At 51.9% G+C, this 27188-nt stretch overlaps 1 protein-coding gene across 3 annotated transcripts in view; it reads right to left on the bottom strand.

Annotated features, from left to right (window-relative positions):
• The window catches only part of TOGARAM2 (TOG array regulator of axonemal microtubules 2), a 96276-nt gene that overhangs the window by 41201 nt on the left and 27887 nt on the right, over positions 1-27188 (bottom strand). For 2 of the 3 annotated variants that reach the window (XM_055108101.2, XM_003827141.6), the window contains exons 2-7: positions 16755-16892; positions 13360-13470; positions 12145-12432; positions 8850-9061; positions 7914-8104; positions 195-241 (exon numbers count right to left, since the gene is read on the bottom strand). In XM_055108101.2, the coding sequence (XP_054964076.1) occupies positions 195-241; positions 7914-8104; positions 8850-9061; positions 12145-12432; positions 13360-13470; positions 16755-16782 (877 nt within the window). In that variant the 5' untranslated portion in view covers positions 16783-16892. Of the gene's footprint in view, positions 1-194; positions 242-7913; positions 8105-8849; positions 9062-12144; positions 12433-13359; positions 13471-13947; positions 14057-16754; positions 16893-27188 lie in introns of those variants that run through there. The other variant, XM_055108102.2, reaches the window with a different exon arrangement.

Consider the following 27188-nt stretch of genomic DNA (forward strand, 5'->3'; position numbering starts at 1 on the left):
CTCTTCCACACCTCACCCGGGCCCGCTGCCACCCTCCGGTTAGACCTCCGGTGACTTCAGCTTCCTGCTGTGAAATGAAGGACCCAGACACAAGAGCTCTCAGATCTCCTCTGGCCCTAATTCTGTTTCCATGACCCAGCCCAGGAATGTAGAGAGTCAAATAACAAAGGGAGGTGTGCATGGAAGATACGTACCCAGAGATGCAGGGGTCTTCTCCCAAGGCCCACTCCCCCGAGCCAATCTTAAAAGAACGGGGGAGAGAAAAGCATCATGAGGGACGGCCAGCCAGAGACACTGCTGGGGGAGCCCAGGGTGGCTCCAGGATGGGGCAATGGCCGAGATGGGGGACAGAGGGGACGGCACTGTTATCCCTGCAGAGGCTCTTGGCCCAGGATTCAAGCTGCAGGAGATACAGCTCCCTCTGCAAACACAAGGGCAGGCTGACCACCAGGCCAGGTTCAGCCCCATTTCCTGGCAGTGCAGCTCGCCCATTCCCCAGGAGGCTGACACCCACACAGAAACTGCTGGCTTAAAGGAAGCCACCACCCTCCCGCTGCGCTGCTTGGGCCTGTGGAGCTGAGAGCAGCTGCAGTAGTAAACTGCCTCCCAGCTTAGACAGCACCGAGCTCAAGTTCTCCAAGCTGCCCCAACCCCGTGAGAGCTCAGTGACCCCTAAATAGTCCCACTCGTGATTGTAATCCCCATCCCAGGGCCTGGGGGATGGAGTTGATCCCCTTTGCTGTGGCAGGAAGTCACCACTGTTTTGTACCAGAAGCTCAATCCCAATTACCCACAGGAAGGGAAGACAATGGCATCCCTGGCACTGGTTTTAATTGTAATTTCTTAAGTTGGAAGCACCATTTACTTATTCAACAGATATTTACTGAAGACCTACTACGTGTCAAGCACTATTCTAGACACTGGGAATGGAGCATCAATAAGACATGACACTCCCCGCCCTCCGGGAGCTCAGGTTCCCATGGAGACCAGCCCTGCAGCGTCCCACATGGCTTTCCCTTCTCGGTGGACATCAGGACCCAATGGGGGGCTGACAGAGTAACAAGCCACAGCAACAGGTCAGGAACACAGTATCCCACACTCTGGCCTCAGAGGATCACAGTCCAGGCCGGGCTGCAGGAGGGGCAGTAGGACAACCCCGCTCAGTGCCTGCCTGGATGCAGGGGAACCCTGCTCCTTGGGGACTGTGGAGGTCAGGGGAGTCCACAGGAGGAGCGGAGCTTCAACCTGGGCATAGATCAGCCGGGATTCACCATTGATCCCAGGGCCAGGCCCAGCCTCTTGGGTCTGGACCCACAGGGAGGGATTGTGTGGGCTGGAGATAGTAAGCAAATGCCCCAGGGCACCCCTGACCTGGGGAGCTTGCCCACTAGGCCTTTGCCATTGTAACCCACCACTGCTTAACCACTGCCCAACGGCACTAACAGGATTGGAGGCGGGTGGGGAGGGGAAGTGGAGCATCAAAGTCCACACAGTTGCCCTTGGCTTCTATGAGCTCATGGAGGTCCCAGGCTGCCTGAGGTGAGCACAGGATGCCAAAAACCCCAATGCTTATGCCTCGGCTTTGCCCCTGGGGCCCTGAGCTGCAGCCTCCCCACCTCTGCCCCCCCGCAACACACACACACACACACCTGCTCTGAGCAAGGGATTTGGCCTCAGAGGACTTGGCTCAGCTTCTCTTAAGCTGTGGACCCTGGGGAAGCCTCTTGCCCTCCCCTTCTCTAGCGACCCCACAGCAGAAAGGACTGAGGCCAAGACAGGCCATGCCGATCAGGGCCCCTGCCTTCCTGCACGTGGCAGCCCCACCCCACCCTGTGCGAACCTCACAGAAAACCCACCACGGCTCAGGCTCCTCTGCAGGCCCCAAGGAGGTGGGTGGAGCAGGAGCAGCAAAGCCCTGTTTCCAGCAAGAGCCCCTCCCTGCTCCAACCCAAACGTCTAAGCATGTCCAAGAGTGGCCTCAGCACTGTCCCCAGCACCTGCCTCTTCTCCTATGCCCTGTCTCCAAGAAGGGTGCCAGTATCTGTCCAGTGGCTGAAGCCAGGAACCCCAGCATGGTCTCAGCTCCCCCATCTTCAGCCCACATCTAGCCCGTGGCTTAGCCCTGCCATTCATCCCACCCCGCCCCCACCTCTGCATCCTCAGCCCACAGACTCCCTGCCTCTGCCCTGCTCAGGCACCCTTTGCCTTCTCCCCAGATTCCTGCAGCAGCCCCACCTCCATCTACACGGTCCATGCCACTCTGAGGTTGCCAACGTGGCCTTTCTAAGTCACAGAAGATGCCACTTTCACACCCGAAAGCCTTTGGTGGCACCTCCTCACAGGAGGATGGAGCTCCCACTTCTCAGTTGGCACACGGGCCCTTCACCCCCACCCCACAGGCTGTCACGCAAGGATGCAGGGGCTCACTCCTCCTTCCGTCTCTCCCTCTTCCACCTCCATCTCCATCTCGCAAGTGTGCCCTCACTCTGCTGCCTGGCATGATTCAGATCTCTTTCTCCTGGGTCACCAACATGACAGGCAGCCTTCACCTACGCACCCACCTCTCTGAACTTCACCTTGATGACTTCCTGGCTGGAGCACACAGATTGTGACCTATGCACCTGGCACATAGTAGGTGCTTAACAGCTTTTAGGTGAGTAAACGGACAGATGGATGACTGAAATGGTAATAGAGCCTCCATCCCCTCCATTGGCTAGAGAGCCCCACATTGTCAACAAAGGGAAATCCATGTCACAAACCAAACAGGAAAGGACAGATATTTATTATGGAACTAATCCATGCCAGGTACCAATCCTGGCCCCACAGAAGCCACAGAGGTTTTTGACATATGGCCCCTGCCCTGTGGTGCTCCAAGTTAAAGAACAGAATGAGGTTTAAATAAAATAGGCTGGCCAGGTGCGGTGGCTTATACCTGTAATCCCAGCACTTTGGGAGGCCGAGGTGGGCAGATCACCTGAGATCAGGAGTTCAGGACAAGCCTGGGCAACATGGTGAAACCCCAGCTCTACTAAAAATACAAAAATTAGCCGGGTCTGGTGGTATACGTCTGTAATCCTAGCTACTTGGGAGGCTGAGGCAGAAGAATCACTAGAACCAGGGAGGCAGAGGTTACAATAAGCAGAGATCGCGCCACTGCACTCCAGCCTGGGTAACAGAGCAAGACTCCATCTCAAAAAAATATATATTTTTTTAATTGGCTGGGTGCAGTGGCTCATGCCTGTAATCCCAGCACTTTGGGAAGCCAAGGTGGGCAGATTACCTAAGGTCAGGAGTTCAAGACCAGCCTAACCAATGTGATGAAACTGCATCTCTACTAAAATTACAAAATTTAGCCAGGCATGGTGGCATGCTCCTGTAGTCTCAGCTACTCAGGAGGCTGCGACAGAAGAATTGCTTGAACCCAGGAGGCAGAGGTTGCAGTGAGCCAAGATCGTGCCACTGCACTCCAGCCTGGGCGACAGAGTGAGACTCCATCTCAAAAAATAATAATAATAAAAAATAAAAAACAAAACAAAATAAATAAACAAAATAAATTTAAATAATCAAGATTTGCTTATTTTGTTTAATGGAAGGGAGGGGCTGAGGCAGTCCCTGGGCTGGATGCCTGTGGACAATGCAGAGAAGGCCACTTCCCCTCCTTGCCGCCCTTTAAAGGGAGAGTAGGTAGACATGGAACAGTGGAGATGAAATGAATGGGTGGGGAAAGGGGTGAGAGGCTGTTGGGGTTGCAGAGATGGACGAGGGGAAGCACCATGTCCCCTCGTAAATGGATGGATGGATGAGTGAAATGGTAATAGGTCCTCAGGGTCTGGAGGGGTAAGAAGGCCCCGCAGAGCAAGCACTGGGGGACAGCGGGGAGGAACTGTGGGGTCGTGGGCTGGATGGACCCTGAATGTCAGGCCAAGGAGACTCAGCATTATGCGCCTGGGTCCTTGACACAAAGGACCCTCCATTCATTCAATCAGGAATGTCAATACAGGCAAAGGGCATGCAAGAGGTGTGCAAGGTTGCGGGGGAAGCAGGAAAATGAAAGATGGGGATGGAGCGCACAGGGCTGCAAGGATACTGGCTAGGCACTATTAGGCAAGGTCAAGAAGGAAGCGGAAGTGCAAACCAAGAGGAAAAGGCAGGGGCAAGAAAGGGGTGGAGCTTTCATGGCTGTTAAGAAAGACTTGGGGGCTATGGAAATGTGTTGGAGCAGGAGGCACTAGGAGCAAGGGTCAAAGATGACACTGAGACTTGAAGGCCAAGGAGAAGGTCTGCACCTTGACAGCAATGAGGAGGTCTTGGGAGGGGGTGGTTTGGGGAAACACGAGGTGGTCCTTGTTGCCATGATGGTGGCACAGCCTCCCTGTCTCTCCCTCTGGTGCTGGATCACATCAGCCAGGAGAAACTGGAGATGCCCAACAGAAAGATGGAAACCCGGAGCCTGACCTGTGGATGGTTCCAGGGCTAGAGCGGGAGATGTGAACTCACCCACATTCCACCATCTGGAAGACTTGGGCACACATAAGGGCCCCAGGAGAAAACAGGAGATGCGGGCAAACAGTCCTGGAACAATTTTGGGAATGGCAGAACTTAGAAATGGAAGAGAGCACACAGGAAGCTGCCTGGAAGGTCGAGAAGCAGGTATAAAGTCAGGATGCAGAAAAAGAAGAAAAATTCAAGGGCCATCCATGGTTCAAATGATGCAAAAAGGTCAAGAGTAAGGAGATAAGAGGAAAGGCCACAGGTCTGGGGCCAGTGAGTCATGAGAGGCACAGATAAGGCTGCTCCGAGGGGAGGAAGAGGCCAGCGTCTGAGTGGGAAAGGGGAGGACGTGTGCAATGGTGAGGAGGCGGAGGTCAGTGGAGCAAGCTGCTGTCTGAGGAGGCTGACAGTGAAAACTGAATAGAGAACTGGAATCCAGGAGCAGGTACATGGACGGGTCTCTATAACCCACAGGGTCGGAGAAAGACATGAACATGTGTGTGCACAGAGGGAAGGCACCAGGGAGATGGAGGGAATGAGGAAGTGTAAGAAAAATGGAAGAATCCAAGTCATCAGGCCCCAAGAAACGGGAGGGAAGCAGTCACAGCAGGAACTGGACTGTGACTCTACTGAAGGAGCCAGGCCCATAGGCCCTGAGCACATGCACACACACTCCACACACATGCACTCACACATACACATGCACTCACACACAGATACACATGCACACACATGCACTCACACACAGATACACATGAACACACATGCACTCACACACACGCACTCACACATACACATGCACACACATGCACTCACACGTATGCACTCACACATACACATACACACACATGCACACATACACACACATGCACTCACACACACATGCACTCACACATACATGCACACATATACACTCCACACACATGCACACACACTCCACATATGGCTTCACACACAGTCACACACACATACAAACACATGCACTCACACACACATGCACACACATGCAGTCACACATGCTCACACATGTACTCACGCACATGCATGCTCTCACACACACATGCACACACATATGCACTCCACACATGCACCACACACACGTGCTCACACATACACATGCACACACACTCCACACATGCACTCACATACATACGGTCTCACACACACATGCACACATACACACCCCACACACACATGCACACACACATGCACACACCACACACACATGCACTCACACGGTCTCACACAAATACACACATGCACACATACCCCACACACACTCCACACACATGCACTTACACACATGCACTCACACACATACACATGCACTCACAACATGCACTGACACATATGCACACACATGCACTCACATACACATGAACACACATGCACTCATACACACACATGCACACACAGACACTCCACACATGCACACATACACACACATATGCACTCACACACATGCACACACATGCACTCACACATGCACACACTCCACACATGCATGCCCTCACACACATACACACATGCACACACACTCCACACACATGAACACACACTCCACACATGGCTTCACACATGTAGTTACACACAAACACATGCACTCACACACATGCACATGCATGCTGTCACACATGCTCACATACATGCACTCACGCACATGCATGCTCTCACACACACACACGCACACACACTCCACATACATGCACCCACACACACACATGCACGTTCTCACACATACACTCCACACACGCACACACATGGTCTCACACACATGCACACATACACACCCCACACACACACGCACACACATACATATGCACACACACTCCACACACATGCACTCACACACATGGTCTCACACACATATTCACACATGCACACATACCCCACACACATGCACACACCCACTGCACACACATGCCCTTACACATGCACTCACACACAACATGCACTCACACACATACACATGCACACGCACCCATACACATGCACACACATGCACTCACACACATACACATGCACACACATGCACTCACACAATGCACTCACACACATGCGCACACATGCACTCACACACATACACACATGCACTCACACACGTACACACGCACACACATGCACTCACACACATATGCACTCACACACGTACACATGCACACACATGCACTCACACACATGCACTCACACACATGCACACACATGCACTCACACACGTACACACACTCCACACACATGCACACACAACTCCACACAGATGCACTCATACACATACATGCACACACATACTCCACACATGCACTCAGACACACTCAGACACATACTCTTGCACTCATGCACACACACACTCAGACACGTACACACACACATGCACTCACACATATACACATACTCAGACACACACACACTCGTACTCACATACATGCATGCACTCACATATACATGCACACATACACACTCACACATACACTCACACATACATGCAGGCACTCATACATGTGTGCACACACAAAGACACTCAGACACACTCACTCTCACACACACGTGCTCTGACATCACTCTGGACTGACCATGGGGATGTTGCTGGCCATCTAGAGCACTGTCTGTCTTACTTACAAGCCATAACCCGATTTATGCCAACACAAAGATCCTCTTCCCCGCTTGTTTGTGGGATATGAAGACCCCTTTTCAAGTCCAAAAGTTTGTGGACTGTCCCCCATACACATGATACTGGTTGTATTTTTAGTATCCATCAATTAAGAAAATAATTACAAAGAGCTGCCATGAACTAAATCATGCTTTAAAATAGTGTTTTATTCATAGCCAGGCACGGTGGCTCACACCTGTAATCCCAGCACTTTGGGAGGCCAAGGAGGGCAGATCACCTGAGGTCAGGAGTTTCAAGACCAGCCTGGCCAACATGCTGAAACCCGTCTCTACTAAAAATACAAAAGTTAGCAGGGCATGGTGGTGGGTGCCTGTAATCCCAGCTACTCAGGAGAATCGCTTGAACCCAGGAGGCGGAGGTTGCAGTGAGTTGAGTTCACACCACTGCACTCCAGCCTGGGCGACAGAGTGAGACTCCATCTCAAAATTATAGATATGAGATAAAATAATTAGTGTTTTATTCATTACTCCGGCAACCTCATCCACTAAGGCACTGGGAGAAGACAGAGGCTGGAGACATTGTTCGTGATGCCATTGACCCAGCCTGCCGTCACCCAAGAGGCAGAGAAGCCCCGGCAACCATGCTGGGACCTCCCTAGGTCTGTGGCTCATGGGTGGAGCCCCCGGCCCTTTCCCTGCCTGGTGTCCCAAGAACTCTGCCACAGCATGGAGGGTCAGCCACAAGGAGCCCCAGTGGATCTCAGGGGGACAGAGGGAGAGAAGTCAGCAAGGAAGGTTTGACTTAGAGCTCTTACCGCATGCGTGGGGCCCTCAGGCCTGTGAGGACTCCCTGGCCTGGAGGTAATGGGCTGGGAAGGGAGCCAGGCACACGGGAGGGGGTCGCTGCAACCGTCCTGGCCTTTGGGATGGGTGGGATCACGATGGCGCCCAGGGACTTCTGCATCTTCTCATCATTGCAGTGCAGGTATTGCCGGGAGATCTGCGCCTGGGAGCAGAGGCGGGACAGGGGTCTGGCCTATGGAAACATCCCATGGTGAATGCTCACCTCCCAGGCACCTCACACAGTGTGGGACCTGCTGTCTCTTTTCAGCCACACCACCCTGGGACCCCCAAAAGCCTGACTGCTTCCTTACCACTCCTGGTGAGGAGACTGGCAAGCCCTTTTGTGACTATTATTATTCGTTTTTCTGTTCTCATTTCAGAAAAATCCTAGAACATCAGAGCTGGAAGGACCTTCAAACACATCTGGGCCAAACCTCTATTTTCATAGATGTGCAAACTGGGGCCCAAAGAGGGGTGTGACTTGCACAAGGTCACACAGCCAGTGAGGGGCAAACGGAAACCAAGGCCCAAATCTGAGTCCTAGCCCAGCATTCTTTGCCACACTCTTGCTTAAAATGGAGAGGGCCAGAAAGCAGGAGGAATTCTGGAACATTTAGACCAGAGAAGGCCCAGGGGACCACCAGTTCTAGGACAAAGGTCATGCAGCCTCTGGTGCAGCCACCCAGAGCCCCCAGGCCAGCTATGGAGGTTTGGGATGCTGGGGGAGGTGGTGAAATGAGCACCTTGAGCCTCTCCCAGTGCTGTCCCTATCCTCACTGCAGACCTCAAGACACCTCCAGGGATGCTCAGGGCATGGAGTCAGGGGTTGGTGGAGGCTAGAAAGAAAGGCAGGAGGAAGGGAGGGCAAGAAGCTGAGGACCAGACTCACAGCAGTCGAACCACCTTACCTCCTGAGCACCAGGTCTCAACTCGTGAGGACCCGGAATGCTCCCCGGTAGGTCCAGGCCCTTCTCTTTGACTCCGCTGGCCTCAGGGGTGGTAGGGATGCTCTGGATGGGAGGCATCAGCCTGGGCACCCTCAGCAGCCTCTGAGAGGTGGCTCGGGGGATGGTGCTGTGCAGGGGAACTCCTTGGGGGCCTCCCCCTGGATCCAGAGAGTCTGTACAGGGATGGGGATGGGAAATCAGTTAGTCCCAGAAGAACAGGGAGTGGAAGGCGGATTCAGACCCCAGCAACGGGGCCTTCTGCCCTGGGAAGGCCTGGGATGGCGAGGAGAGAGATCAGATCTGTCCCCAACCCCACCACTGGTAGACTGAGCAAGCAGCCACTTCTGAGTGTCTGTGCCATTCCAGAAAGGGCCAATCCAAGTTACCTGTTTAGAATTCAGAGGCAGCGTGGGAAGGAAGGGAAATAAAAGCAGTGCCAGATCAGGAGGAAGCATGGCAGGTCCTGGCCGTGGGTAGAAGCTATGTGACCTCGAGCAAGCCACTGTCTCTCTGAACCCCATTACACTTCTGTGAAATGGGGTGATTCAATAACATCACTTATATAAGATGCCAGGCAAGTACCTGCCACTGTTTCCCCTTCCTTTTCGGCTGGTGATGTGGGGCGTAGCTGTTTTGACACAGCTAACATAGTCTAAGACAGACCGCCACACTTCCAGCTCCCCTCTGAATGCTTTAGGTGCCCAACAGACATCTTCAGCGCCCTGTGCCCCACCCCATCTCACCCAGCAGCCATGCCTCAGGCAAAGGCACAGGGCAAGAAGCACTGGGTTGGGCCAAGAGCTCAGGGTTATCTTTGTAAATATCAATGATGAGGAATAAAAAAAAAAAAAAAGACTAGCATTTTAACTTTCATTCTGGCCTCAACAAAACCACTGCATCAAAACAGCCAAGTCAGGCCAGGCGCAGTGGCTCACGCCTGTAATCCCACACACTTTGGGAGGCCGAGAACGGGAGGATCACTTGAGGTCAGAAGTTCAAGACCAGCCTGGCCAACATGGTGAAACCCCATCTCTACTAAAAATACAAAAATTAGCCAGGCGTGGTGGCACATGCCTGTAGTCCCAGCTACTGGGGAGGCTGAGGCAGGAGAATCGCTTGAACCTGGGAGGTGGAGGTTGCAGTGAGCCGAGATCGCACCACTGCACTCTAGACTGGGCAACAGAGCAAGACTCGGTCTCAAAAAAAAAAAAAAAAAAAAAGATTAGCTGGGCCTAGTGGTGGTTGTCTGTAATCCCAGCAACTCAGGAGACTGAGGCAGGAGAATCACTTGAACCCGGAGGTTGCAGTGAGCCAAAATCGCACCACTGCACTCCAGCCTGGGCGACAGAGCAAGACTCTGTTCCAGAAAAAAAAAATTAAAAAACAATAAACCAGCCAAGTCAAAATATCATCTCTGTTCCTGCACACTCGCTCCCCTCCTGGCTTCCGGTGCTGGTTCTGTTCTGTCTTGGAGCACTGTTGTGTTGTGGTTAGCCTGTGGGGAGCTGAAAGGATGGAAAAGAAGGGGTGTGGTCAAGTGGAGACTGTGCCACTTGCCGGGCCACCTTGAGCCCCAGCTGGGTCAGGGCACAGAGGAGTCAACTCAGCCTCAATGCAGGGGCCAGAGCAGCCCCAGCCCTGCCCGGGGACCACAGATCCCCGGCCCTCCATGCTTGCTGAGGGGCCTGATAAGTCTATAGGTCACTGCCCATCAGAACATTAGGTAGAACAACTCCATTCTTTTTTTCCCTATGCTGGAACTTTGTAAAAAAGAAATGAAATATCTAGAAAAGGGCTTCAAGCCCCTAAGGGAGAGAGTTGTTGGTCTGGCAGCTCTAGGAGTTGCACCTACTGGAAGTTCTAAGGAAGCTTCTCGGGCATTCCAACCCCACCTTCTGCCTCCATAATGTGCAGCCAGGACGATTCCTCCCAGAGGCTCCCTGGCATCGTCCTGGGCTCCCCGGGAGCTGGAGACACCCCACGGCTCCAGGGAGAGGCTCAGCAGGTGGAGCAGTCTGCACAGGGGAGGGGAAGAACAGCCAACGACAACCCCAGGCTTGACGGCAGCAACCACGTGCCTCTTAAGAGCACTTCCCCCTTCTTCCTAAGACCTCAAGACTTCTTATTGCTCTTGTTACCCAAGAGTTCATTCCGCTGAAAAGAGCCCGTATGATTCGCCCAGAAGAGGAGAGAAGGAAGGAAAATAGTAACAGTGTATTAAGTTCTTCCCATATGCCAGGTGTTGAGAATTCTATGTACAAGTTTTCATTAAACCCCCACAGTAACACAGAAGTATTATTAATAGTGTCCCCATTCCACAGAGGAGGAAATTGAGGCCTGAAATGTTACCGACCTGCCCAAGGCCCCAGAGCCAGTGAGTATCGGGGCTAAGATTTGAACTTGGCTTGTCCACCACACAGATGAGAGACAGTATAAAGTGCCTGCTGTTGAATCCCTTGTTCATCTGCTCAACAAACGTTTCTTGAGAGCCTCCTAGCTGCCAAGCGACTGTGCCTCACACCGAGATCTCAGTCACTGCCCTCTTGGAGCTGACAATTACATGCAAGATTCAGGTTTTAAATAGTCACAAAAGTAAAGATATAAATGCAAACCATGAAAAGAACTGAAGGAAAAAAATGATAGGGCATTATTGGAGAGCATCCTAAGGGGCAAACTCACGTTGGGGAGTCAAGGAGGTCTCTTCGAGGAGGGCTTTGAAGCCAAGAAGGGAGGCTGGGTGGGGATTTTCTGAGTGGGAAACGGAGGAGGGGTGGGGGAGGAGCAGTGGCTCTAAACCTCAGGCAGGAAACAGCCCACAAGCCCCAGGCCCTGGACAGCAGAGACCGAAGGCAGAGAGTGACACAGTTGGGGTGAGGCCAGGGCCAGAAGATCTTGTGCATAAGGGAACATTTGGGATCTTAGTCTAAGCACATCCAAAACCCACTGGCTGATTTTGAGCATAGTTGGTGGAAATGGGAAGAACATTTGCTTAAAAGGATCCTTCTGGAGCAAGACTAGAAGGCGCAAGGGTGGGAATGAAGAGGCCTGTCGGGAAGCACTGCAGAGCCTGGGAGGGAGGCTCAGCTCCAAGGAGGTCGCTGAAGCCATAGAGAAGGTACCTGGCATGTGCCCACTGATCACCCCCAGGGCATCCCAGCACGCCACCTGGAAGCCTGCTGACCCTCACAGCCCTGGAGGCCTGGGGCCCTTGACCTGGAAGTGGGTGGGTGAGGGGTGGGCAGGGGCCAGTGCTCACCTCGGGAAGACGCTGCCAAGCCCTCTGAGAGCCTCCTTTTCTTGAGCTTGTCCTTAATCTGGATGGTGTCCCTGGCCACGCTGTTGGCCTCTGACTCCGGAGAAGGGAGGAGCACCAGGGGCTGGGCCCCCAAAGACAAGGCCCTGAGGTTCCTGGGGTGACCATTCCTTGCCTGCCAGCCCTTGGAAGGGGTGTCCAGCTTGAGGCCACCCAGCTGTCCGAGTCCACTCAGGAGCTGTGACGGTTCCTCGTTGTTCAGCAGGGCTCTTGGCTCAGGCTGGAGGGAACCTGAGGGGGACAGAGGTGTGAATGGCTTGGCACGCAGTACCCAGGGTGGCACCAGGCACCAGCAAGCTCCTTGACATTGCTTCCTTCGAACAGGCAGCCACTTGCCTGGTGAAACCCAGTCATTTAATGTTTCAGTCACTCCTGGGGATGAGTCATTCATTCGACAGTGTCTCTGAAGCACCTAATCTTCACAAGACCCATGCCACAAGGTGCTCAGGACAAAAGGGGGAATCCACAGGCAGTCCTATGGCAGCACAGACAAGAGGCCGTGAATCATAGGGAAGGTCGTCTGCCCAGGGACCACCATCCACCAATCTCCAGGGTCCAACAAAGTCATCAGATCCCCGAGCACTGACCTATGCCAAGCACAGACTGCAAGGAGGAACTCAGGCATCTCAGAGCAAATCACCCCCACCCCCAGCAGACACACCAGATGGGAGAGAAACAAAATACTCTGCACATTTAGAGGAGGAAAGAGGTTCTAGAAGACCTTCAGGAAGTGGTGCTCTTCACCTGGGCCCTGGGGTAGCATTCAGACAGGTGGGCTCTCAGAAGCTTGGCCACACCCCAGCCCCTCCAGAGACCCAGGCTGCAGATGCTGGACAAGTGGCAGAGACGCTGAGTGGACATCTTGAGAGGGGCCCCCTCCCCATTGCCACCCTGGGTGCCGAGTGCACTCCCAAGTCCAGGCGCATGCAGAGAGCCCTGCTCCCTATTCCTGCGGGTCCCCCTCTGCACACCTCCAACCTCTGAGGCACAGGATCAAAAGAACCTGCCTTTGAAAGAATCAAAGGGTATTTTCAGCAGGAGCCACAGGAAAAATAACACCTGCTGGTAGCTTGAGAACACAGCCGGCATCTACCACACTCACTCCCTGCTCCAGGATGAGGCCAGGGGCCCTGACCAGGTGAGGTCTTCCCATCTCACCTTCTCCATGAGGCAGACTGGAGTTGATGCTTCCAGGCGGGAGCACCCGGGGCCCAGCACTGGTCCGAGGGATGCTCCCGCAGTACACGGCCACGGGGACCAGGACCTTGGCTGGAGACAGAAGCACAGGAGAGCAGCACCTGAGAGTCCTCCAAGGCCAAGACTGGGAGCAAACCAAGAACACCCGGCCGTAACCCTTAGCACTCCACCCCCCAGGGTCCCTGCCCAGAAAAACCAAGGCATGTGGTGGCCCCACCCCCAACACCAGAGCCTGGCAGGGCCAGGCAGGGTGCCTGTGATCTCCACCAAATCCCTCCAACCCCGCTTGCCCCAGCCTCTCAGCCTGGCTGCCTCCTCCCTCCTCGCACCCTGGCTTTGTTCCAAACCCCCCTCCATGCCTTTTCATCTCCTTCATGGGCACCCCTCTTCCATCACCCAACATCATTGACCCATGGAGTGCCCATCCCCAACCTCTGTCCACCAGCTGCTCTCCCCAGGACACTTCCTTACTGCCACACCCTGCAGATAATCCCCTACCCTACGGCTTCCGCCCTGACCAATCCCACCCGTTACAGAGCATCCAATTACCTTGCCAATTCCTTTTTGGAAGTCCCCAGGCACCTCATCAGCATGTCCTACACTGATCTTCCCTCTTCTCTCCTAACGTCCCTTGGCTCAGCAAAAGACACCCTCTATCCCCGACACAGAGATTTGTGAACACTCTCTGTGCAGTGAGACAGTAGTGGGCAAGGCTGACTCAGTCCTCAGTGAGACTTGAAGTCTGGCAGAGAAGACAATGATTAACAAGCAATGACAGTGTGGGGCCTGGGAGCCCGGCCAGAGATGGGGACAGAAAAAGCTTCCCAGAGGGAGGGACCACTGAGCTGAGAGCATACAGGGAGCAGGAGTCAGGAAAGAGGAGGGGAAGTTCAGCTAAGGCATGCGCTCCTTTAAGAAGCCTTCCATCTTTTGCCAGTTTTTAAAGCAGATTCTCTGTTTTTGTTACTGAGTTGTTTGAGTTCCTTATATATTCTGGTTATTAATCCTTTGTCGGATGGATAGTTTGCAAATATTTTCTCCTATTCTTCACTCTATTGACTGTTTCCTTGTATCTACAGAAGCTTTTTAACTTGATGGAATCCCATTTGTCTATTTTTGCTTTTGTTGCCTGTGCTTTTGAGGTCACTGCTGGATAAATATCCAACAGAAAGTAAATCAGTACATTGAAGAGCTATCTGCACTCTCATGTTTATTGCAGCATTATTCACAATAGCCAAGATATGGAATCAGCCTAAGTGTCCATCAATGGATGAATGGATAAAGAAAATGTGGCACATATACACAATGGGATACTATTAGGCCATAAAAAAGAATTAAAAAAAGAATAAAATCCTGTCACTTGCAGCAACATGGATGGAACTGGAGGTCATTACTTTTTTTTTTTTTTTTTTTTTTTTTTTGAGATGGAGTCTCAGTGGTGCGATCTCGGCTCACTGCAACCTCCGCCTCCTGGGTTCAAGTGATTCTCCTGCCTCAGCTCCCCTGAGTAGCTGGGATTACAGGCACCTGCCACCATGCCCAGCTAATTTTTTTGTATTTTCATAGAGACAGGGTTTCACCATGTTGCCCAGGCTGGTCTCGAACTCCTGAGCTCATGCAATCTGCCCGCCTCTGCCTCCCAAAGTGCTAGGATTACAGATGTGAGCCACCACTCCCAGCCTGGCGGTCATTATCTTAAGTAAAGTAAGCCAGGCACAGAGAGACAAATTCTACTTGTTTTCATTCATATATGGGAGCTAAAAAAGTCAATCTTACAGAGGCAGAGAAGAGAATGGTGGTTACCAGAGACTGGGAAGAGAAGGGGGTGGAATGAAGAGAGGTTGGTTAATGGGTACAAAAATACAGTTAGATAGAAGGAATGAGAGCTATTGTTTGATAGTATAGTAGGGTGACTATAGCTCATAATAATGTATTGTATAATTCAAAATAGCTAGAATTGGAATGTTCCCAACATCAAGAAATGGCCAGTGGTTGAGGTGCTGGAAATCCCAATTACCCTAATTTGATCATTACTCATTGAATGCCTGTATCCAAATATCACATGTACACCCAGAAAATATGTACAACTATTATGTGTCAATATTTTTAAAAGAGAGAGAGAAGCCCTCCCTCACCTGTGTTCCCACAGCCCCAGGCACAGCCCCGTGTTACTCTCTCTTCCCCATGCCTCTCTGTTCCTGCCCTGCAGCTTCCCTAGGAACAGTCACTGTGTCTTACTCATCTCTGTAGTACTGTACCTGCCGCTAAGTAGGCACTTCACAAATGTGGGTCCCACACCCTCCTGGCTCAGCCCTTCCCGAGCCCACCTCAGGACCATCCATGGGGACCTAACCCACCACCTGGAGAAGCCACCACGCAGGTGGAAACCCAGCTCGTCCATCCCCAGGCTGCAAGACTCCTAGTCTGGAACTCAGGAGCCTGGGTTCCCACTTTTTCCACCTGTGTGACCTTGAGGAAATAAGCTAACTTCTCTGAGTCTCAGTTCCCACATCAGTAAAGCAAAGGAGTTGACAGCACTAAAGGTTCATACAACATCTTTATCCTATTTCTAGATTTGTAGATTTTTCTTTCTAAGATCTCAGCACCTCCCACTTCCCCACTGGAATCTACATTCAGGTGGGATCTGCTTTAGCACTAAATTAAGCAGGTGTTTTCCGATTCATATGTCGAAGCCCCCGGGAGTTCTGCCGTGTGCATCATGCGCTGTCTCCTGAACCACTGCTCTGGCCATCCTGCTTCTCTGCCTTCCTTCCAAATGGCCATCTGGCCCCTGCTCCAGCCCATGCAGGATGAAGCAGCTCTGCACCTTGCTAGCACCCATTTCATCTGGGGCAGGACCAATCCCTTCACTTTCCAGGGGAAACTGAGGCTCACCCAGCCAGCTCCCAAAAGCAGAGCCAGGCCTCAAGGCCCGTCTCCTGATGCTAACTGACCACACACTGCTCCCACTACCCCACTTGGTTGGCTAAGGAAACAGAGTCGTTCACCCTCCCTGAGGGCCCGGCCCATATCCCCTGCCCATCCACATAACCTTGACCACAGAAAAGAATTAGCCCCTCAAGGAACCAACCACCCTGCTGCAGAGAGTGGAGATAAAGCTCAGGCCGAGGCCCTGGAACACCAAGCACCTCCTTAGGCCAGGGAGCCACCCAGACAGCCAGCTGAGCAGCAGCATGTGGGGAGCTGGCCAGGGCTGGAAAGGCACGGCCACCTGGCTGTTATCTCCCAGCAGCCCTTTATCCCCACATCTCCCTTTTTCTGGCCCTTGGGAGTGTCCGAGGCAGGTCCCCTAGCCTGGAAAACACCAGCAGCAGGCCTCCCATGGTGCCCCTTACCTTCGGGGACATCGTCACGGGTGCCCATGTCCTGGGTGGAGAAGGTGCCTACAAGGTTGCCCAGAGGCAGCAGCTATTTCTGAGCAGTGAGTACAGTCCTTGGGGGTCTGGAGGGCTCTGACCTGTAACATCCGGGACCTAAGGGTGAGAGGAGAAAGGAGAAGTCAGTAAAAGCAAATTAACACTTTTAAACTACTTCACAGAAAGCCCGTCAGGGGCTAAAGCATTATTGTCATGAAGAAATCGGCCACTAAACCGAAGGATGCCATTTTTCTGACATTGGACTCACAAATGTTTCAGTTCCCAAGTGCGAGGCCGTGTGGTTTTGAGAAGAGTTCGTTATGAAGAGTGTCAACCAAACCCATCAACCTGCCATCCCTTGTCACTGAGACATGGACACCTTTAGGGTCGCGGGGAAAGATGAATTTTTTCAAGGTAGTGTCTGACACTGTGTTTCTCCATCAGTTTCTATTTGCTTCAGATGCCCCTGAGTCCGCCAGCTGCCCTGAAAGCCCATGGCGACGTTGGCCTCTGCAACCACTGATCACATAGATGTTGGCGGGGCCTCTCAGACACCGGCTCTCCAGTCTCTCTCAGGATGCACGGTCATGACCTCCATGACGTCCTTGGTGCTCCTTCTCACCTGACTGAACAAGCCACACCTGTGACCCCCTCAGCCACTGCATTGCCCACACCTTGATCCCTCCAGCCCTCCCTTCAGCCTCTGGGTCAGCCCTCAGCTCTTGCCCTTGACCTAACTTCATTTTCTTTCCATGTGACAGGGTCTCACTGCACACTCTGCAGCTTCACACAATTCTATGAATCCTTTGCTGCGATAATGGTGACCCGTTTTCCCCTGACAGGTAACAGAGGTGCCTCCAGAGCTGATCTGTGGTAAGACCAGGGGTGAAGCCCACAGCTCCTAATTTCTACCCCAGAGAGGAGTTCTCGTCCACAAAGCGTCTGGGGACAGGGCAGGAACCTGTGCCAACTCCCTTTTCTGAGCAACAAATCCCAACTCAGGAACTGAGAAACTTGCCTTCCGTCTGGAAGCCAGCCAGCCACTGCCCCACCCAGGCCCCAGAAGGCAGAGTAGCTCCTAGCAACCCTCAACCCAAACACAGGTGTCCAGCCCAGTGCCCGGCCCAGCACAGCACCCAGTCCAGCACCCAGCCCAGCTTGGCCCCAGCCTGGTCTCACTGCTTAGAACCTCAAGACATGAGTTCCCTGTCTGAGGAGAATTTTCCTCACAACCAGGGGAGGGGAACTCTCTGTTTAATATCTACTGGGATAAGGATGTGGCCACACGGTGGAGAAAAGCAGTCCTGAACCCCTGTGAGACACGGCACCTCTCCTAGACAAGGCGAGGGAAGATTCTATTCCACAGGCACCAACACCCCAAACTTCACCCCCTGAGCTAGGGAAGAGGCTCAAGAGATTGGCCAGGCAGCTGGTTTCCAGACAAAGCCCAGCAGGAATGTGGCAGGCTGGCACAGACCTTCCATGGCTGAATTATAGCAAACAAGCTGGGGTCCTGGGATTTGGGGGCTGTGAGAGTTGCAGGCCCCACCTGTTCCCCATATCTCTAACCAGAGGATACACTTTCTACGAAAATTATATGCAGAAAAGCAATATTTAGCTACAGTCCTTGTTCTCCTTAACTGCAGATTAGAATAGCCTGGAAACCAATTAAAATTACAGATTTCCACGCCCCACCTCCAGCCCCTGCTGAATTAGGTCTAGGAAATAGGCCACAGGGATTTTTTTTTCTTTAACTTCTGATTTTTTTTTTTTTTTTTTTTTTTTTTTGAGACAGAATCTCACTCTGCCACCCAAGCTGGAGTGCAGTGGCATGATCTTGGCTCACTGCAACCTCCACTTCCCGGGTTCAAGCCATTCTCCTGCCTCAGCCTCCCAAGCAGCTGGGATTACAGGCATACATCACCATGGCCAGCTAATTTTTGTATTTTTAGCAGAGATGGGGTTTCACCATGTTGGCCAGGCTGGTCTCAAACTTCTGGCCTCAAGTAATCTGCCTGCCTCGGCCTCCCAAAGTGCTGGGATTACAGGCATGAGCCACCACACCCGGCCTTAACTTCTGATTTTGATGTTCAGACAGGATCAAAAAATCACTGGCCTGTAGTTCAGATTCACTTTATAATAAGATCTCAGCCCTATTTCTTACCCTAGGCTGTCAGAATGGTCATTGCTGCTTCAGTTTCCCCAAAGTGATCACTCTCTAGGAGGCTAAAAAGAAGACTCGAGCTGCCTGAGGGTACGGGATGCTTAAGTTTCAACAGCCACCCCTACTGCAGTGGGCCTTCTGAACATGACAGTTTTCCCACCGTAGCCTCCTCAGTGGTCAGAGGTCAACATGCCAAGGCAGCCCAGGTTCCCCCTGGTCCCAGGACACCAGCAGTACGGAAAGGAAATCTGGAGCCATTCCAAGGCTCGCCCAAGCATCCCCTCCAGCAGAGCCCCTTTGAGACCCTCTCAGGGTCTACACCTTCGACCCTTCAGGCCCCAGGGTCTAGTGCAGGATCTCCTAGGTGCCCGCCCAAGAGGAGGTGGCCAAAGCTGCTATGGACAAACAGGCCTGACTAATGTGAGCGCAGTGAGAGGCACCACCCCAGGAAATCACTTTGGCCCAGGGACCTATAGGAAATGAATGATCCATATCCAAACTATAAAAATCAGAATCAGGAAGTCCAGCACGAGTGTGGACAGGGCAGACACCACTGAGCACCTGACCCCCAAGGCACAATTCACCGAGGCCCCATCGCACCCAGCACTGCTCTGGACACTAAGGCGCTACTCTCCCCTGTTAGAACAGCCAGCCCCTGACCCAAAGGGCTAAATGAGCCAGTGGATTCTGGTGACCAGGATCTTGTCCTCACTTCCTGATGCTCTGAATTGCTCTGCCTGGCTGGCTTCTCCCCTCTCAGCCTCCATTTCCCAGCCCAGGGAATGGGGCGACCCAAGGTAAGTGACCATTGTCCCCTCCTCCCATTAATGCTATGGCTACAGAGGTTCCATAGTGACCGGGGCCATAGGAATGAAGAAAGGTGACACAGGGGACTCAAGTGTCAAGTGGAAAGGGAACAAAAGCTAGCTAGGGCTGGCCCAGTAAAGAAGTTCAGTCCCAAGCACAAAACCCCAACCACCCAGGCCTCGCACAGCCCACAGGGAGCGTGCAGCTCCACGCCCACTCTGCTCCCAAGGAGCTGGGCAGACTCATCCCACCCACCACAGCCCTGGGGCTGCCGCTCCCACAGCTTCTCTTGCTGTCATGACACCACCCACTCCGACTTTCAGAGACCTCTGAGACGTCTCCAGCCAGAGTTCTCATCTCCTCAGACAAAGCTGGTGGGAACAGTAGAGCCCACGCCAAGGTGACAGAGAAAGGAAGGAGGGGTGAGCCAGGCTGAGGGGAAAGGTGGCGGCGTTTACAAACCCTTATTCTGGAACCAAAAACATGGCCCCCACTGACACACTCTCGGAAGAGAGGCCTCAGATCTAGGCCCCCCTCCCGTCTCACACCCCACAAGCCAGTATGCACCCAGTGTCCAACTCAGAACTCCCAGAACACTGGCTGTGGGCTCAGACACAGTGGGGCTGGAATCCTGCCCCGGGCCCTCTTGTATAAACTTGGCAAGCTGATTTAATTCCTCTGAGCTTCAGTTTCTTCATCTGAAAAAAATGTCCTAACAAGGGGTTTTGTTAGGAATAAATGAAGTAAAGTTAGAAATAACAGTCCTATTGCCGGCATATAGTAATTGCTCAATAATGTCAGGTGTGAATCTTGCTTCTTTTTCCCTGGGGAAAAGCAACACACACACACACACACACACACACACACACACACACACACACACACACACACACACACACTCGCATGTCCATACACCCACACTGTCTTTAAAGTTATGACAGGCCGGCCCTCCATTCCTATAAGACAGACCCAGGTGACAGAGACGCCTCTCATGCGGAGGAGACAGATATGTCTATAGAATAAGAGGCTCAAACTAGATGTTGCCTTTGACCCCCTCCAGCTCTCACCCATGAGCCCACATTTCTAAGCGAATGCTGTCTGTAATGCCAAGCAGAGAAGGTGAACGTTCACTGTCACGCCCGACAGGACAAAGTAACCCTGCTACAGAGATGAGCACTCAGGGATACCCTCCATACTGTCTGACTAGGGCACCGGAGAGGCTCCACAGAAAAGCAGCATCCGTGCTGGGCCTGGAAGTAGGATCAAAACGGGTAGGAAATGGGGTCTAAACGGGTAGGAAGGAGGAATGGCATTCCAGGCTGAGGAGGCGGCCTAAGGAAAGCGTGGAGGAGATGCGCCTGTGAGTCTGGGGTCTGGCAAGAGGACCCAGGCCCGGGGAGCGGGATGAGGGCCATCGGGGGAGACCCAGAATGCTCTGTGAGAGGGTCGGGGCTTGCTCTGCAGCCCCGGGAAACTCTGAAGACTGTTCAAGGAGAGGAACGGCATTATCTGACCTGCAGTTTCATGCAGACCCCTCAAGTGGGGCCTTGGAAGGACTTCCTAAGGAAGGGGAGCCTCGGAGAGAATTACAGGACTGACATGTAGAGATGTCAGCCCAGCCTCTGGACCAGGCACAGAAAATAAACAACTTAACCAGGATTTCACACTGATTATACGCAGGGTTTAGACTGGACAGAACATGCCTTCCTGTATCTCGTGCTGTCTCCCTGTGGACAAGAAACAGCTACCCATGCCTCCAATCACCATACACATACATCTCACCCCTCCACCCACCTCTGCTCCCCTCATGGGAGGCAGCCCAGGCCGTAGACCTGCAGGGAGGACTCTGGATGTTGTCAGGTGACCAACTTATGAGACTCTGACCTCCAGAGTTCGGCCTGCCACTGAAAATGTGAGATTCACTCATTCATTCAAACATGCCATAGGTACTAAGATACGAAGGAGAATAAGACTAAAATCCAGCACCTGCAAGCTGTGTGACTGAAGGCACGTTGCTAAACTCCTCTGAGCCCCAGCTCTTTTAACTGCAAAGTGGAAATAACGCTGTAATCCTGGCACTTTGGGAGGCCAAGGCTGTCGGATCGCTTGAGTTCGAGACCAGCCTGGCCAACATAGTAAAACCTCGTCTCTATAAAATACAAAAATTGGCTGGGCATGGTGGCTCACACCTGTAATCCTGGCACTTTGGGAGGCCAAGGCTGGCAGATCGCTTGAGTTCAAGACCAGCCTGGGCAACACAGTACTGGGCAACACAGTAAAACCTCATCTCTACAAAAATACAAAAATTAGCCAGGCGTGGTGGCCTGTGCCTGTAGTCTCAGTTACTTGGGGGTGCTGAGGCAGGAGGATCACTTGAGCGCAGGAGGTTGAGGCTGCAGTGAGCTGAGATTGTGCCACTGCACTCCAGTCTGGGTGACAAAGACCCTGTCTCAAAAAAGAAAAAAAAAAGGAGATAATGCTTATCTCACTTCAATATTGCATTCAATAAAATATGAAAAGCGGGCCCGGTATGGCGGCTTACACCTGTAATCCCAGCACTTTGGGAGGCCAAGGTGGGCAGATCACTTGAGGTCAGGAGTTAGAGACCAGCCTGGCCAACATGGCAAAACCCCATCTCTACCAAAAAATACAAAAATTAGCTGGGTGTGGTAGCACAAGTCTTTAATCCTACCTACTCAAGAGGCTGAGGCAGGAGAATCACTTGAACATGGGAGGCAGAGGTTGCAGTGAGCTGAGATCACACCACTGCACTCCAGCCTGGGCGACAGAGCAAGACTCCAGCTCAAAAAATAAAAATAAAAAAACCTGACCACAAGAGAGTGCCCAGAGCTAAGGAACATCCCAGGGAGCAGCAGCATTGAGCAGAGATGGGTAGAGAAGGGGAGGCCCTAAGGGGGTCTGATCTAGGACAGCCAGGGAGGCCAGGGGAGTTGGCGCCAGGAGAGCCAGATGAGCAGAGAGTGGTTAGAGGTGTCAGCTCAGCCAATTGGATGTGACCATTATGGAATCATCGGGAGCTTAGTGAGAGCAATGTCTGTGCCTGTGGAGGCATGCGGGTCACAGAAAATTGCTGAGGTCTGAGGCGTGAGTGGAAGGTATAGAGATGGTGAGTCCAAACAACGCTGGAGAATTTGGATGAGAAAAGCAGGAGAGAGATTGGAGAGTAGCTGGAGGGGAATGAAGGGTGGATGAAGCTGTGTTTTTTGCTTGTTTGTTCTCTGTATTTTTTGTTTGCTTGTTTGTTCTCTGTATTTTTTGTTTGCTTGTTTGTTCTCTGTATTTTTCAGGGTAGGAGATTCTAGAGCGTGTTCACAGGAGGAGGAGAAAGAGTCAGAAGGAAAAGGCTGAAGACACAGGGGAGGGAGGGGAGCTGATGGAGCGGGAGCCCAGTGCTAACAGCTGAGGGAGAAGGGCACAGGCTGGGCCAGATGGGAGCACCAGTCCTCGGACCCTGGAGGAAGAGCCAAGGGTCCTACAGAGGGAGAGGTCAGGAAGAGAGAAAGGGCGCGTAGAACGGCCTTGATATTGGCAGTGAAGAGGGAGGTGAGTCTGCTGCACGTGAGAGCTGGACTCAGGAGTGTGAAGTTCTGAACAGTCACGGAGACATATTCTGACTTTAGAAGAACCAAACCATTCCTTTCCTTTCCCAGATGCCTCCATCTTTATTAGGAGGGCTTCTTACAGGCAGTACCTACCCTTGTGATTTCAATTGCCATCTGATTATCGGGACTTCCAAGCCTACAGTAGAGCCCAGACCTCCCTCTCTGGAGCTGCAGACAAGCTGCGAGGAGGCCTGGATGGCTCCACCTGCATGTCCATCTTTATTAGCTTGGGGCAGGGCTGGTTTCCACACTGACCCTCAACTCGGCCACTCCTAGAGCTGGCAGTCCCAAGAGCCACTTCACCCCCAACTGCGAGACTGATGTCCACACCCATCAGACCCCCTGTGGGGGCATCCAAGGCCCCCCACCACTCAGGCCCCTGACTCCAGCTGTGACTGGCATGTGGGGGCCAGCAGAAAGGCCGTTCACAGATGAGAAGCCCCCCACCACAACTCTTTACCAGCTCTGGGGCTACCACCACTGCTGCAGATGGCGTCTCCTCTCCCATCGTGAGATCAGGTGGGGTTAATACTCCTGTAGCCACTCTGTTCTCAGACAACATAGGGTGCAGCCAGCCAGCAATTCCACAGAATGCAGACAAAGGGACAGACAGTGCCAGGTTCATGGCAATAATGCAGTAACTGTAGTGTGACTGAATGAATGAATTCAAAACTAAAGCACATTGGCCGGGTGTGGTGGCTCACACCTGTAATCCCAGCACTTTGAGAGGCCGAGGTGGGCGGATCACGAGGTCAGGAGATCGAGACTATCCTGGCTAACATGGTGAAACCCCATGTCTACTAAAAATACAAAAAATTAGCTGGGCGTGGTGGTGGATGCCTGCGGTCCCAGCTACTCGGGAGGCTGAGGCAGGAGAATGGCGTGAACCTGGGAGGCGGAGTTTGCAGTGAACCGAGATCATGCCACTGCACTCCAGCCTAGGTGACAAAGCAAGACTCCATCTCATAAAAAAACACTAAAGCACATCTTCCAGACAGTCTTATTGAGAAGAACCTAAGTGAAGGAATTAACATTTCTTAGTTCCATTTTGCTTTGCACCCGGGGCAATGTACTACAGTGTGCTTCCAAATACTATGTCATTGAGCTTTGGAAATAGAGAAAGAAAGTATGTATTTTCATCCTCATTTTATAGACAAGATGATTGAGGTTCAGAGAGGTTAAGTGACTAGGTTGAGGCCACAGAGCTACTAAGTAGAAGAGTCGGGGCTGATGGTTTCTGCTCACGGAGGTGGCAGTATTTCAGGGCATTCATTCAGGAGTCAACAGGGTTAAATTTCATCACCTGCTAGCTGTGTGACTTCAGGCACATGATTAAAGTTCTCTGAGTCTCCATTTAACTGCGAAATGGAAATAATAATATCTATCTCCAAGGTTATTGAGAATATTCCACAAAATATGAGAAACATTTAATAGGCTGATTGGGCCCAAGGGCTCGATCCACAGTGGCTATTAATAGTATTGGTTGTTTAGTAACTGTTTGGCTGTGTTCAGATGTTCAGGAAGAGGGGAAATGTCCCTTTTGAAAGTCTTTGGGCCAAGAAGCTACAGAGGCCTGGCTGAGGCTGGACAGCAACACGGAGGTGCCACCTTGTGCAGCAGGAGGTCCTTCCATTTCCTGAGCTGTCGAGGGTGAGCAGGAAGCAGTGGGCAGGCTGGGGCGGGACACTTACAACAGGGGTCAAGTACCACGTTGCTGGGAAGAACCTTTCTTAACAGAACAGTCTGTTCAGGAGGCAGTTCACACCTGAATCTAATGACCTCCCAGGACAGGGCAGAGGAAGTGGTCAGAAACCCAAAGCAGCACTTCCCAACTGTTTTATGCCCAACGCAGCCAAGGAATGTGGCCATCCATTTGTAATAGCAGCTCAGTGTGGGTATCTCGGGTTGGGGGTGGATGGGCCACAGCATTTAAAACATCCCCCCTCCACAACCCCAGGAAATTCTGATGTGAGAATTAACAGTCTAAAAGACATAGGAAAGCCTAGGCGGAGAGAAAGTTTTATTTAGGCTGTTTTTGAAAAACAATGAGATAGGTGACAAGCAGGGCTGCCATGTTTGATTGTCTAGGTTGGGCACTGCACGAGGGCATCCTAATTAAGGAGACATCTCTCACACTACATCTTTTTTTTTTTTTTTTTTTTTTTTGAGACACAGTTTCACTCTGTCGGCCAGGCTGGAGGTCAGTGCCATGATCTCAGCTCACTGCAACCTCCACCTCCCAGGTTCAAGCAACTCTCCTGCCTCAGCCTTGCAAGTAGCTGGGATTACAGGCATGTGCCACCATGCCCAGCTAGTTATTTTTTTGTGTGTATTATTAGTAGTGATGGGGTTTTGCCATGTTGGCCAGGCTGGTCTCGAACTCCTGACCTCAAGTGATCCACCCACCTCAGCCTCCCAAAATGCTGGGATTACAGGCATAAGCCTCACACTACATCTTCTCCAAAGTCCTGGCAATGTTGTTTTAGATGATGACTGTACATATTTGTACATTCATTTCAGTCTTTTTCTGATGAAGAGAAGAAAAGTATCTTGAAAAAGAGACATCTTTTTCTAATTCACAAAGGAACCATATGAGTGGGCTGTGGTCCTAGTAACAAAGCATATGTAACTTATACACAAATTTACAAAATTCAAAATCTTCTGAACCTGCCCCCACCTTTGTGTATCTATCATGTTGGTGCAAATATAAATTAGAGATTAATCAGAACTTGGTCTAGTAATTTAACAGAATTTCCCATGCCTTTCTTCTGTTACTAAATTTCAAGCTGGAAGGGGCCTTGGAGGTCAGCTAGTTTCCTCCCTTGTAAATGAGGGGTTAATGAGCCGAGATCACACCATTGCACTCCAGCCTGGGCAACAAGAGCAAAACTCCGACTTAAAACAAAAACAAAAACAAAACAAAAAAATGAAAAGCAAAACAAAAAAAAAAAACCCAGCAATTTAGTTCTGGAGGCTGGGAAGTCCAAGATCAAGGTGCCAGCTGATTCCACTCCTGGTGAGGACTCACTTCCTGGATTGCAGGTAGCTGTCTTCCCTTTGTCCTCACATGGCAGAGAGAGAGACAGAGAGCAAGCTCTCTGGTCTCTTCTTCTAAGGGCACTAACCCATCATGAGACAACCACCCTCACGACCTCATCTGAATCTAATTACCTCCCGAAGGCCCCACCTCCTAATACCAACACATGGGGGGTTAGGCTTTAACATTTGCATTTGTGGGACGCATGCATTCAGTCTATAACACCTACATAAGGCCATCAGGAGCCAATACCTATCCCAGGGCCCATACCCCTATAGGCATCACACTGGCTGCCAGCTGGCAAGGCCTTCAGCAGGACTGGGAGGAAAGCTTCCTTTTCCAGCTTCCCATCAAGGCCTCCCCAAAATGGTCACCTTGCCACTGCAGTGCCTGGTCAGAGCCTGTGTAGTGTGCTCCCAAGGATTAAGGTTTTGGGAGGGGTAGGATACCACCACATCAATCCTGCCTGAAATCACACAGCCATTGGCTGGGGCTTGGAAGTCTTCTGCTGGCCCTGAGATTTCCACCATCAAGGTAAGAATTATCCTAGCACTTGATCATAGTCCTGGAGTCTCGAATGAAAAATGGCTTGGTCCACTGCCCCAGGAATGCCTTCTGCAGGGTTTGGCTGATCAGTTGAGGATTCCTGCCCAGTAGCAGGAGCTTGAATCTTCAAACTGTAGACTGTAAACAAGCACATGTACTCAGAGGATCAGAAGGGACTAGGAAGCAAGAAAGCATCTTGTCCAAAGTCTCAGCAAAGGTGTATTGGCATGACTCTA

The sequence above is a fragment of the Pan paniscus genome, chromosome 12 (genome assembly GCF_029289425.2).
Source record: "Pan paniscus chromosome 12, NHGRI_mPanPan1-v2.0_pri, whole genome shotgun sequence".
NCBI classification, from domain to species: domain Eukaryota; kingdom Metazoa; phylum Chordata; class Mammalia; order Primates; family Hominidae; genus Pan; species Pan paniscus.